The 13,328-nt window shown below is 43.3% G+C and overlaps 1 protein-coding gene across 1 annotated transcript; it reads right to left on the reverse strand.

The window, feature by feature from the left end:
* Positions 1-514: 514 nt before the first annotated feature.
* Positions 515-13,059, reverse strand: CALM2 (calmodulin 2). The gene is made up of 6 exons (XM_088450717.1): positions 12,953-13,059; positions 4,999-5,029; positions 3,525-3,668; positions 3,322-3,428; positions 1,678-1,813; positions 515-1,324 (listed from the first exon to the last, which is right to left on the reverse strand). Exons 1-6 carry the CDS (start codon positions 12,953-12,955, stop codon positions 1,296-1,298), a joined length of 450 nt encoding a protein of 149 aa, XP_088306843.1. The 5' UTR covers positions 12,956-13,059; the 3' UTR covers positions 515-1,295.
* Between the last annotated feature and the right edge of the window lie 269 nt (positions 13,060-13,328).

The raw sequence follows: 13,328 nt of genomic DNA on the forward strand, positions 1-13,328 counted from the left end.
TGAACTTTGACATTACAGTCCAGGTATTAAGGATATCCATGCTTGAGTCCAGATAAAAAAAATTATTGACTTGGGAATTAACAATCTGGACTCAAGCATGGATATCCTTAAAAACCTGGACTGTAATGGCAGTTTGGAAACCTCTGCCCTAGTTCATAAGCTCTCAAATTCGGTCCTCAAACAGGTCATGTTTTCCAGGTCTCCCCACAGAAGTACAATTAGCTCCACCTGTGGATCTTTAAAATGCATTAATGAATACACCTGTGCGCCTGGCTAGGTGACCTGGAAATATGAACAGTTTGGGGTCCTGAGGACAGAGATTGAGAACCACTGCCCTAGAATTGACATCCTTGCTTTGAGTGTATTAAACAAATTAGTCCCTCCAAACTAGTCCTCCATTGTAAGAGTTTTCCCTGAGCCAATGACCTTGTACAGTTACACAGCAAGCCAAATAGGGCTATAGCAGAGTCTTCTTCTCCTGCAGCCTCAGGCACGCACAATAAGTGACCATAAAGACAGACTTTTGTTTTTTTATTGGAAAACAAATATACAACTTGGAATGGATTTGAGGCAAATTGTGCCATAAGCAGGTTCTTCTGAAAAGTGGCTAAACCAAAGTAAACCTTTAACTGGTGAAGGATCTTATAATTCACTGCCGGGTAATGCTATGCAGACCCCTTGTGTGAGTTTCAAAGAAAAAAAAACAAAAATGGGTAAGAAAGCAGGATGAAGGTGTCCCATGTCTGGAGCAGATGTGGTAGGGAAGGCAGGGAGAGAACGAGACATGGATCTGGAGAGACCAGTTTTGCATTAGTGCAACACAAGTTCAATATTGTTAAATTATCTGTAGTTTAGAGTTGTTTACTCCACGTTCCAACAAGCAGACGAGTTACTTGAAGAAATCCAGCTTGAGAGGGGAGGAAAGTATTTAAGAAAAAAAAAAATAATCTATATATATCATTTGTAGAGCTCAGATGTTCCCCTTCCACCAATTTCATCAGGCTCTTGTGCACAAAGGGCTTCGTTAAAATCCCAAGAAAGCCACATGCAGCATTGGTTACTTATTCAACTTTTCATGGAAACCAAAGAATAAAAAAAAAAAGTTTTGGGGAAAAAAAAATAAAATAAAAATAAAATAAAGACAGTGACAGTAATATGGGAAACATGAATGGAATTCTAAATTACTATACATGCATTTTTGACAGTAAGGGGAAACCTTTTACAGATAAGTTACAAACAAAGAAAGGCAAATAAAACATCTTTGTACAAGAAATTTAACACATTCTGTACAGTCTTCACTTTGCTGTCATCATTTGTACAAACTCTGCAAGAGAAAGAAAAAAAAAACAAAAAAAAACTGTTAATCTACATGTAGAAACACTTTACCCATTGCAGACAGACTTACTAGATCCCCACAGCACAAGTTTAGCTTAACAAGGTAGGTTAGGTTTAGGCATGAGGGGGAGGGTGGGTTAGGATACCTTCAAACATCTGTATCCTAACCCTGTTGGGATTCTGACTGCCAGACTTAACACGCATGTGTGAATCCTGGCCATATTGTCCAGCCTATCACCAGCAGTTGCTTGGAAGCACATTACCATTGTGGTTTTGGCGAGAGTCGAGATAACACTCCCAGAACTAGCCCTTTAAACAAAGTGGTTACGGATTTTATCTTACCTTCATAATTTACTTGACCGTCTCCATCAATATCTGCTTCCCTGATCATTTCATCAACTTCCTCGTCCGTTAACTTCTCACCAAGATTTGTCATAACATGACGGAGCTCAGCAGCACTTATGTAGCCATTTCCATCCTACACAGAAACCAGAGCACACATTTACACAAGTCACAGATTGGCATACAGTATATCAGTGCTATCCCTGGCATGGCACACATCAAACTAAAGCCTGCACAAATTGTATACCAAGTCATTATAGACAACCCACCGTTTGAGTCAACGTCCACATCATACCTTAAGCACCAGGAATTAAAAAAAAATAAAATCAAGCCCTAAGTAACTATGACGGCATACTAACTCACAAGTCAGAGCACCGACTCCTGCTTTGGATATGGAAGTACATCTACTGCAGGCTAGAAGCTGGCTCGTAAGCTAGACACCCTCCCACAAGGAAAATAGGGTGAAAGTTACATGTGCACACGCCTGCTCACTGGCGTCTTTGGAAACTAAAACCCTAAACCACATATTGGAGTCATGGATTTCTTTCTAATTTTCCTGTTTGGTGGAAACACCTGCCTACATTGTCATTATGCCACATGCAAAGTACAATTCTGCATGGATGTGTCAATAATGCAGAGAGATTAGACAAAATATGGAAATATGTGCTTAGAGCAAGTGGAGTTTGCTATAAGCCACATTCAGGATGATGGAGAATCCCTTCAACAGAACAAAGGAGAGGGAAGAGTCATTTGAGAATGTACCAATGTGACCAGGAAGGGTCGCTCCCGAGAGGAGAAAGTAACTCGTTAATCACATCACCCGAAGTAATGTTACTCCTGTAGAGGTGACAGCACAGTTACACACTACAGTATTTTGTTTGCGCATTTTAAGACGACAACTTGAGGAATTGGCATTAAGGCAGAGAACATTAGGGGGTCGATTAAGTTTATTCCCATGCCGGATTTCCCATCTAAAGTGGCGCGATATGCAATTGTTTTGGGCACCGGCTTCAGCAGTGTAAAGCCCAAACCATGTACTTTTCTTCCGTTTGCCATCTCTGGAGGCAGCAAGCAGACATGTCGACAGCTCATGCCTAAATAAAACATCTGAATTGCTCCGATGGGTGCCCATTAACACCACCCACTGGCAAAAACAATTAGATCCTCCCCCAGAAGTTACTAGAGCAGAGGTAGAAGACTGTTTGGGGTTGTCCAACTCTGCCACCACTACGGTAGTTACAGGACGTGGGGGGAGGATTGCAGTGCAGCATGCTCGGCCTGTGATCTATTCAGGCGAAGGGAGAGCTTGGGGCAGCCCAGTCAGTCGCCAGTCCGTAAGTGCTGGACACTCCCAAGTTCCCTTCGCCACACAGTGCCCTTTTTACAGTCAGATGCCCAGCGCCAGACTTTACATAGCTGAGACACTGGCTGACATTGAACCCAGTGTAGTGTTGAGTTTATACATTTCCCATGTTTGGGCCATTTCCACAAACAGGCAAAGAAATACTGGTAGGGTAAAAATAGATTACGAAAAATTAACATTTAAAGCTGTACCGGGGTAGGAAGTGTGAGGGATAACATATGCAGATTGGATTAGTGTTATACTGTACAGGTTAAGTACCAGAGGCACTCATTAGCGAATACCTTGTCGAACACACGGAATGCTTCTCGGATTTCTTCTTCACTATCTGTGTCTTTCATTTTTCTAGCCATCATAGTCAAGAATTCAGGGAAGTCAATTGTTCCGTTGCCTGTTGAGAATAGAAGTGTTAGAATTGGCCCTTATTATAATATACCCCAAAGATGGCGGTGCTTCATTTATTCAGCGCTTTACGCCCGAGACTTACCATCTGCATCTACTTCATTGATCATGTCCTGCAGCTCGGCTTCTGTGGGGTTCTGCCCAAGCGACCTCATCACTGTGCCCAACTCCTTTGTTGTGATGGTGCCATCACCATCCTTGTCAAATAGTGAAAAAGCTTCTTTGAACTCTGTAAGAAGAATACATTGTTAAAAACCACCAAACAAAATACAATAGCAAGATTTAATACCATGACAACACAAGTAATCACCACAATACTATTTGGCATTTAGGGGGGTAAAAAGAGGTAGCATGTACCAAATGCACTAGAACACTGATGCATTGAAAGCAAGTAGAAAATGTAGAGTGAAAAAGCAAAACAAATAAAACTCCCCACTGATCCAAGTCATCGGCAAACAATTTATACTATTAATGGGGATAGAAAGTCATTCAGATGATTGCACTCGTGACCGATCATTTAACATATGGGCAGAATTACCTGCCGCAACGTGTGACCGGGCGGCTTCTGTTGGGGTCTCCGGCTACACACAAGATCTTGCGAGATCCTGCGCAGTGGAGCCAGCCATGAGGTGAGATCACCGTATAGGGGGTGTTTTCGCTCCCCCACTCCGGCGAACGACGTTAATCCCGACATTATGGCTTTGCCTCGATAAGAAGCAAAGCAGACAGCTATAGTGTTAAGGCAAGTGCCACTATAGTACATCTGCCACCTTAGTGCCCACAGTGAAATCTGACTGCACTAGACTAGCGAAAAGTACAGCATATTTTGGGGAAAATCAGTCTACCCCATAAAAAGCCTAACTGACCCAGGAAATCAATATAGAAGTGTATTAATAGCCAAAAAAAATTAAAAAATATTTTGGCTCTTTAAATTGCGTCAAAGGGCTGGAAAAATGACCTAAAGTACTTTCTTTTGTGGAAAATAGTTGTAGTTAAATTAGGGGTACGTTTAAATTAGTACTAGTATATTTGTGTCTATAAAGTGCAGCATTAAAAAAAAAAAAAAAAAAATTTGAATAGGGCGATACTTTGGAAAGTTGCGAACACATCACATCGGCAAACGCTTTTCTCCTCTAATTGTCTACGGGCCTAAAGCTTCCAGCGTCCGTCTTAAGCAGACTACATTAAAGTCAGTCTGAGCCTGAATGTAAGTTTTGGTCACAGGTGGGCAAACATGAATCGGGTTGAAGGAAGCCATTAGGGTCATCAGCCAATGATTGCAGAAGCCTGGCCATGGTGACACTTTTGGTCAGGAATAACAGCCTCATCTCCAGATCCCTGTACATCCATAAAGTCTTTAGTGATTAGTGGAGCACCCAGACGTACAGCGGCAGACAATAGTCACATGGATGGCACACTGCTGTAGTTGACAGATAAATCCATATAAACATAGCAGGTTAACGGGACCCAAGCTGGTTGACAGTGCTTCATAACCGACGCCTTTAGGATAGATCATGTTACAAAGACAAAAAGCACAGAAGTGAAAAGCTGAATTATACCTGCAATCTGCTCTTCTGTCAGTTGGTCAGCCTGGAAAAAAAAAAAAAAAAAAGTTAACATGTAACAGGTAACCTAATCTGCATAGAAGTATCATGCCATTATAACCAGCAGAACAATACATATGTCCATGGAACTAGCAAGCATTTGCATGATTGAGTATATTTAAATTTTAATGTGCAAGATCTATGAATTTGCTGTAAAACACTAACCAAGACATTCATTTTGTGACTCAGGTCCCAATATTAATATACAATAGCCAAAGTACTACTCGTGTTGTACAACATAACCGTAAACTAATTATTTGCTTTAAGCTGTGTTTTATTCAAACGTAATAGGTACCCAGATGCTCCTTTTCAACGCCATATAGAGCAATTGTATGGATGTTCCCCCAGTATGGAACAATTGCCAAGAGTACGTGTGAGCCAATACAATACAGGTAAAAGCAAAGTGGCGGCTGAAAGTCTTATGGCGCCTGTAATTGTTTGGAAATGTCTTATGGGGTCCTGCCAATAGCCCAAGTTTACAGGTGGTCTTGGCCAATCATATACAGGCACCATTAAGCAAAGAGAGGACCTAACCTATCAATGCACTAGAAACCAATGACCTTACTGAGATACTACAAGATTAGTTCAGCCCACAAAAGGCGTACATGACAAATGCACTTTAAAGATTTATTTCTGTCAGTCAACTACCACTACAGAGAGGCTCCGCTTTGTCAGCAGCAGAACTCTCCACCCGCACGGCCTGATTTCATTTATTTTTTATGCAGCCATAAGGTGCTCCCAACAGAGCAGTAGCTCCAGAGCTACTATAAGTGCAGCATGTAGCCACACTTACTCATTGGCCTAACTGAATGGATCCCAAAGATTATGCTTGTTAGAGGCATTTAGACCATATAGCCAACTACACATAAATTGACAGCATGTGGAAACATACCTTAGCAGAAAGCAGTGGGTGATTCAATTCTGCAGCGCACCCCCCCCCCCCCCTGCTGGGGGTCTATAGTAATGGGCAACTATCAGAGCAATTCAATTGTTTCTCCGATAGATGCCCATTAGTAGCGCCGGGAATGAGCTCCCAGAGCTATTCAATTCAGCACGCTGCTAAGCCCGACTAAGGCCAGTTTCACACCTGACGGTTTTGCCCAGGCGGCAAACAGCCGCCCGGTTTATTGCCAGGTGTGAAAAGAAACCGTGAAGCAGTGGATCCTTTCACATGGCCTGGGCACACAGTTGCATCCACTGAGCAGGACGGCTGCTGTCACGTCCCTGCACACCAGTGGTGTATAGGAAACAATGTTGCACATAACCATTAGATGATAAAAAAAAAAAAAACATTAAAAGCCGGCTCAAACCCGCAGCTTGTGAAAGGCACAGAGTGCCTGGAAAAAAACGTCCGGCTACCGCCAAGTTCTTGCCTGGCCGGCCTAACCCAGCAGGTGTTTAACTGGCCTAAGGATTTCTACTTTCATCCCTCCTGGGATGAGAGCATACATCCAACAAAAGTACAGGCGCGATGCTGTTTTCTGCCCTTAGTGCGGCGGAAACATCGTGCCGGAAGTCTATAGTCGGAGTATGCCCATTCTCGCAACTAAACACCCTGTTTAAGGTGCGAGAACGGGCAACATTCAACACGAATTGAAGTGAGCCCATAGAATGTAAACAGCCTTAGGATAACTATGGCGGCTTCCCCAAAGATCAGAAGGTGCCTAATTAGTACCATCACAATGAAATAGATCGCTAAGCCATAGCCATCATTATTTGGCACTAGCTACACTACTATTTGTTGAATTAGTATTCTACTATACAGGCAGCTACCAGACTTCTAATGCTACAGAAAACAATGGTGTTTTGCATGCATTTAAGAAATTCCTTACATACATCCTTAGGTCCTACAATACCCCGCAAAGCAGAATAAGATGGTAGAGCACAAGGCCAATCGCATAAAGACATGACCGCTGCATGGCCCAGTGCTACAGCAGCTATTCTGCAGGGAACCTCAGATCAGAGTCCTCACACTACTAGTAATTCTGAATGCTGGTCTTACTACTTAACTCCTGCCTAGTCACTCATCTAGGCATTGGAGAGCACTATGCAAATACAATTCAATGTGAAATTTATAGAACAGTCTCACTAACAAAATTGGACTGGTTATCAGGGGGTGATTTCATTTGGAACAGCATTTTAGTGTATAGTTTTGCAGGGTCACAATCACAATGTCAGTGACTCTGTAGACACCAGGATCCAGACATGGCTAAAAGGCCTCTTACAGCATCAGGATACCAGCGCTGGCTTTCTTGTGCCTACAGTTAGTCAGTGACTAGACATCCATTCTCTCTTAGGACCACAGCAGGAAGTAGATCGCCACCCATTACATGGCATAAAGCTGGCACTGCCAATCACCATAAAGTACTGATTATGACACAGCATAGTGAGACTGTCGCACACATTCAAAGCAGTATAGCAGAATCTCACCAGCAAGGCACGACAGTTACAGCATACATCAATGACTGCATGTCAGTGGCAGTAGGACCCTTAGTCTGGCTGCCAAGACACTTCCCACCATGCTATGTAGAAAGCTACATGCTCTCTAAAGGAGTCATTACCATTCCTAACTTATTTGCTAGAACCCACTTCTCTGCCGCCTACTCACCAGCAGTTTTCTTCCCCATAATACACCCTGGAAAGGATTCTCATAGATCAGCATACCCAGTGCACCAATAGTCTGCTTGGCAACCAAATTATGTTAACCCCAACAATCTCATTCCTGGGCCAAACCCCTGCACAGCTATTACAGCTCTCAGTACTCAGACCAGAGACTTATGTCACGTGGTCAAGCCCAGGAGAGAATGGAGCAGCCTAGCTCTCAAAAAAGGGTCCCAGTAGCTTGAATTAAGCTGGGTACCCATTTGCAATAGTATTAAGTGTAATGTAACTGGAAGGAGCATGCATGAATTCTCACACCAGGGGCTATACAGGTGTACAGCCCTCTGCTGGTTGGTATTTTAGTAGTTTCATGCAAGAATAAGACTTGCAGAGAAAAGTTATACTTGGGCAGCCACATTAACTGTACAATACACTGAAATAGCCAATAGCTTATACAGTAAACCCTAAAAGGTAGAAACATAGAAAGTGTAGCATTCATGAGCCAAGAAGACCTCTATGCCTTTATATATTACTACAATGGTCTTCTATAGGTTTGTCTCACCCAGCACAGGAGGTGAAGTCCAGGCACAGGACACAAGAGTAGGTTTTCCAAAGTCATGTTAAATAAATTAGGTCTTGCCGGTATGTTCCTGGGTTTACCTAATCTGGCTGTTATATGGTATATTGAGGGTGATCAGGCTGGACACTGGTGGTTGGCAGTCTTTTTTGGGCTAGTTTGCACAACACCCAAGGCAGTTAGTGGGTGATCTGCTTTTCAGAAGACATTTGTCTAGACCTGTCTGGGGCCGCCAGATTAAGCAGCAGTTCCATGCCATTCAGTGACCCCATTGCAAACATTAGACATACGAGAATTAATCTGGAGGAAAACGCAGATAATGCACCACCTTCATTCAGCTGCAAGATGGTGTTTGCAACACTGTAGAAAGCCTCTATATAAACAATGTTTTAGATGCTTGTGTGACAGGCCCTTCTTGCATCTCAAGTTGCAGTATAACGTGTGGCAATTTCAGTTCATATTTTATGAACTCCATGACCATTACTGGGCACCAACACGAACAGCCCCTCCCCCAAACGCAACAAAAAACCTACACTTTTCCCTCCACAGCCAAGCCATTGCCATGTTCTCTTCCACAACAACCAGCCACTGCAATACATCACAAGGAGACTTCAAGATTTCACACAGACAGATACACAAGTGCCGCTAAATTCGCCTCAGAAGGTATTTGGGGGCAGGATGGGTGGGGTTTGGGAAGCTAAAGGTCTACTTTACGCCAAGTCTATACATTCTTCTAATCATTCACAAACAATTGACCACTAGACAGTCACATGAAATGGATAACACAGGGTCGTCCAAACAAACCGGTCAAGTTGGAAGAGAACCAATTCCACGAGCTTTGGTTTTTTTTTTTTTATTTCCTTTTAACAAGAGTTCCCCTAAGCAAGCATCTCAAAAAATGTTAACCAAATTGCTGTCAGTTATCTCCTTTTCAAAATCTCAGGCAGAACTGCCAGTCAGAGGAGGGGAGGTGATACAATTCTTTTACCGGGCGCCCAATAAATAAAAAAAGTCAATTGTTGCTCAGTACAGGCTCCCATGCCTCAGTGTAAACACATTTCTGACGGCTACCAGAAATTTGCGAGAAGTCAGTACTTTGGGCACCCAAATGGGATTTTCGGACTGCAAAGCACTTTAGAAGCGTTTCGCAGTGCAAAGCTGTCTGGCATGCACACATTGTAAGGGCACTTGAGCAGGACAATTGAATTGCTCCATTGGCATCCATTAAGGTGCCTCGTAAAAGCTTTGCATTGCTCCCATGTGTCTGGTTGCTATGGTAATCACAACATGAATGGCAGCCAAAGAATAATTGCAGTTAAAATGTCTTACCATAGCATGCCATTGTAAACAAGAAGATCTCGGCTTTAAATGAAGATCCTTTATGCAAAATGTACACTCTACATGAGAATTATGCCATGAAGTTATTGATGGATTCTTCCCAATACAGAATAATCCAACGTTGGGGTAGGTCCAAGGATCTTATTTCAGACAACTGGAGAATCAGAATAGTCCCAATTTCCAAAGAGACCCAATTCAGTATTAGGCATGCACCAGTTCATAATAAAGTAAATAAAAACTATACTTAAGTGGGGTTTGGTGGTCCCCTCAAAGTTCATCCAGCTAGTGCGACTTCATCTAAGGGAGGCCCGTTTTAAACATACAGGGCCCAATCCAATTCTGCATGCATATTGGGCCATTATGGTAGGCAGATTCTGGTCGCCCCTCCCACAGAGTCGCTGAAACTGCTTCCAGCAGCAACATGTGAAACTGAACTCCCCCCAGTGTTGCAAACACCTAACCATGAACAGGAAGTTCATGCAGGAGCAATTTGTTTTACAACAGCGCCATCTTTCATCCTGGCAAGTGGTAGTAGCAGGGACGAATAATGCTGGGCCTATCAGCCATAAGTGGGAAAGCAAATTTGGGAGACTGCTGCCAATCAACACTTTAATTTGGATGAAATTTAGTCACTATTTCCATTTTTAGAATGATTGTTGTACTACAAAGATACCAAATTATGAAGCCAGTGGTACATGTCTGGGGATTTACTGATCAACCATTTTAATTTATGAATGAATGGTCATGATGCCAAGATAAAGTGGCATTTTAGGCTTTCACTGATGGAACAGATGTGTGCAGAACAAATAACTACAGTTCCATAAATGGCTTTTAACACAAGTAGTTCATGGGAAAAAAAAAAAAATACAGCTTGAAAGATTAGGTGCAGTATGAAAGGTTCCTGCCCCAAGAAATATTAGTGTATGGAGGCCTGACTGCACAGCCACACTACAGTAGTAATGACTGGGCTGGAGTTCTGATGTTTTATCATGAATCACAGATCCAAAGCAACTTGTCACTTTGCAGACTAATGAGGCCAATAGTTACATTTGTATCAGAGGAGGAAAGAACTGTAACAAACACCAGCAATAAATGTAGTCACTAAACCACACTTCCATCTGCCAAAACAAGGCTCCAAGATCAAGTGATGAACAAACTTAACCCACTTTAATCAGTGTACATTGTGGTTTTAAAGTCCAAATGAGACCACCTGATAGTTCAAAGATCATAGCAAAAGCTCCATAGCATGTGCCAGAAAGCAGGGAAGGCATGTTTGGCCAGCATAGATTGCTTAAATAGGATTAGTGGTTTGTCTGTGATCCAGGTATTTACGCATCTTCTGGGTCACTACTATACACAAGTATAATTGCATGCTTAAATGTGCCTCACCCAAAATATAGCCCTGGATTAAGTATACTAAAGCTAGGTTACCAACCTCGTATATGGTTGCAAAAGGTGCGCTGTATCCTAGCAAACCAGGAACTCCCCATACAATTTGCGCTAGCCCATGTACCCAGATGCAGACCCAACGTAGCCAACACTGCAACCAAGACTTGGCCCAGAAAACATATTAGGGTCACATCTTGTATTCTCATTTGAAGGGGCCCTAAAAGAACACGCATCTCTGATGTAATCTTCCTTTCAAGTGGTTTACGGCCTGACCTCAATGTAGATCCGGGGGAAAAAAATAAAACGCTACTTCATAAACCTAAGTGTCAGTCCAGACCTAAAATGGTAGTGCACAAAAATAATGACATTTTCTACTAATTGACTAGGAAAATAAATACTGCCTGCCACACCTAGCGTATTATCTAACCGGCAAGTAAATACAGCTCAGTGGTGCAATTTCCATCTGCAAAATGAAGGGAAAAGCCACAAGACCAGAAAATACAAACTAAAAATTATACCCATTAAATAAAAACAGTTTTGCCAAAGCACTACATTTAAACTCTAGGGAACCCAAAGCTTTAGTAAGACTCAGGCACCATAGTAAAAGTCTATTTACCATAGTTTAACATGCGAACGACTGGGCTCATCACTACTAACGTTAAAACCTGTATAAAGGGAAAAATATGAATACATTGAAAAATATACACAATCCATTGCTGGAGTGCTATCCCATGGGATCTCTACAATCCACCACCCAAGTCATAATGGGCAGGACTTAAGTCCTTCCTTCCGGAAACTGCAGCACAATGCGGCTGGACCCACCCTGATACAGGGAGGTGAGGAGTGCTGCCCCTGTGACAAGTCTTTTCACCAACTCCCTTTCCAGGGGCTAGCAGCACCACCTCCTTGCTGAACTTTGGCCAGGGTGGCATGCTGTGACACTTTATTAAGAAGCATGTCCTTTTAAGACTCTACAAGCAAGACATTGAACGCACCTAGCCCAGCAACATACTTCAATGAACAAAAAGTCAACAATATAGCCATTAGATGCACACGCACTGGAGAATACAAACTGGTCAAAACCCAAGTTACTATAGAGATCTTTATTGCACATCAGAGCCTGGGAGCACGATTGACGAGGCTTGGGTTTGGCTGTCTCTAGCGCACCGCCAATCCCTCACCCCAGTTTCACATAGGGGGTTATTTAACATTACATAACAGCCACTCCACAGCCTCTTCTCCATACAAAGAGCCTGTCAGTCACCGGCAGGGCGTGGGAGGAGGAAATCTGCATGCTGCAGCCCTGGCATCATCATTCAGCCCTGCACAGAACCACACCTGGCAAACTGGATAAATAAGGGTGCAACACCCAATTGGGTGCTGCCAAAAAGGGATGCCAGCTTAATGAATGGAGCAACAGCACTGCTGGGTTTTAAATTAAATATATATGTATATATAATTATTTATTTATTATTTTTTTTATTATTATTTAAGGGTGTATCCCAACACCTTGACCACCATGCCAGAGAAAGAGGCTACCAGGTCGAGAGAAAATAAAACAATTGTTCCAATATAGATTTGGATAAAATCAATGAGCAGCACGCATAAAGGTAGAGACCACTAGTCATAGGCAGGGTAAGCAGCAGCCGATGTAGAACATTTTGCATGAGCCAGGTGTCACAAGGGCTGGGGCCAGCCTGCCATGATTGACAGGTCTCCCTGCCAAGGGGTTTTGCAGCAGCTGCATGCACATCAGCGGTTTATAGAAGTTCAAGTAACAAAATAAAGAGATATCAGACCAGGGCTATGGAGGACATAAGCCCGTCTCCATTGCTATGTGAGCAAACGGTGCATAGAGACGAGCCCTGCGGGCTTGCTGTGTGCACTACATCGCTCGCATATCAATAGAGACGGCGTAGATCACCCATAGCCACTTCCATTTAAAAAGGACAAAACAAAAAGGTGACTACGCCCGCAGGACAGCCCCCACCGGGCGCTACTCACCATTTTCAATGGACGTAATTAGCGCGCAGCTCCTACAAGGCTCAGCAGGCAGCACAGCAACCTCTCCCCTTCGCAAGCTCGACTCGGACTAATTTCCAACCGCCGCCAACAGCTCTTCATAAACCACCTCCCTCCGCCCTGGGATTGGGATCACTCCGCCGCTGCGCTGGCTCCGCCCTCCCTCCCTCCCTCCTTTCACCCCCCCTCACTGGTGGTGATGGCGCCGTTTCCCCGGGCGCGCGCGCCGCCTCCTTCCCCCCCACAAACACGGCAGGCCATGAGCGGTAAATACCGGTGGGGAGATAAAAAAATATAATAATCACCTTACTGAAGTATCAGAAGCGCGGAATCCTCTTTTATTATTAATCCCGATGGG

Source organism: Taudactylus pleione, unplaced genomic scaffold, assembly GCF_031769625.1.
Source record: "Taudactylus pleione unplaced genomic scaffold, aTauple2 ptg000522l, whole genome shotgun sequence".
In the NCBI taxonomy this organism is placed as follows: domain Eukaryota; kingdom Metazoa; phylum Chordata; class Amphibia; order Anura; family Myobatrachidae; genus Taudactylus; species Taudactylus pleione.

What these genes read in the sequence shown, in the direction of transcription:
- CALM2 (XM_088450717.1), bottom strand. An exon ending in GACAGAAGAGCAGATTGCAG is followed by an intron (nt 3,669 to 4,998) that starts GTATAATTCAGC and finishes TTCTTCTTACAG; the next exon opens with AGTTCAAAGAAGCTTTTTCA. An exon ending in CGGTCAAGTAAATTATGAAG is followed by an intron (nt 1,325 to 1,677) that starts GTAAGATAAAAT and finishes TTTCTCTTGCAG; the next exon opens with AGTTTGTACAAATGATGACA.